Source organism: Zingiber officinale, chromosome 4B (genome assembly GCF_018446385.1).
Source record: "Zingiber officinale cultivar Zhangliang chromosome 4B, Zo_v1.1, whole genome shotgun sequence".
Lineage (NCBI taxonomy): Eukaryota > Viridiplantae > Streptophyta > Magnoliopsida > Zingiberales > Zingiberaceae > Zingiber > Zingiber officinale.
Genome location: NC_055993.1, coordinates 26,290,933 through 26,291,734, shown reverse-complemented (window position 1 = coordinate 26,291,734; position 802 = coordinate 26,290,933). Strand labels below are relative to the sequence as shown.

General features: G+C 52.4%; 1 protein-coding gene across 1 annotated transcript; it reads right to left on the bottom strand.

Annotated features, from left to right (window-relative positions):
- Positions 1 to 214: 214 nt before the first annotated feature.
- On the bottom strand, positions 215 to 469 carry LOC121977461 (probable pectinesterase/pectinesterase inhibitor 36). Its single transcript, XM_042530024.1, has one exon. The coding sequence runs from the start codon at positions 467 to 469 to the stop codon at positions 215 to 217; it is 255 nt and encodes an 84-aa protein (XP_042385958.1).
- Between the last annotated feature and the right edge of the window lie 333 nt (positions 470 to 802).

Sequence of the window (802 nt, the reverse complement as noted above, 5' to 3'; positions counted from 1 at the left end):
TAAGGACATTTTTTAATTAAGTTAACTCACCGACTCACTTAAATAGGACCCACGTGATTAGAGGGAGGGTTTGCAATAATGAATTGCGCAATGATAAACATACGATGACTCATGACTCGAAGATAGAACAAAGTAAAAAATTTTAATTTTTTACCTAGAAACACAATTTATTCCAGTTCACCCCTTTATTTATATAGCACAATGTATAATTAATTTATAGGCCTGACGTGTAAGGAACGTCGGTGGATGGTATCCACGAGTCGCCGGACAAGAAGCTTCCGACGGTGAATTTTTCAGCTTCAGACGAGTTATTGATCACGTGATAACCACTCCAATTCACCCTCCTACTCGTGTCGGCGCCGGTGCCAGTGTTCATGAACTCCCCGTAGTACAACGTGCTCGGCGGGGAGCTGCCGTTCCACTCCAACCACCCCGCCGGGTCAATCAAGTCCTCCAGCTTCGTCTTCATCACCACCGTCCTCGAATACTCCCTCCACGGTCGGCCGAGGTACGTCTTGAACGACCCCTGCACCAGCGCGAGGTCGGATGCTGCAGCCACGACGGAGTTGTGGATCGATATGCCGGTGGCCTCGTTCGAGCTGCTCCTGCTCTGAGCCGTCACAACGTTCGCTTGCCCGTTCATAGGCCGCCTCACGTAGAGGTTGCAGTTCTGGAAGACAACAGCGGCGCCGTCAAACCGAGCTCGAGGAAGCCATCGCGGCACGTGCGGTGGTTCGTCATGGCGGCGCTGAGCCACGTCTGTGCGTCATGACCCGGGCGAACCAGCGACCGGTTCACGAGG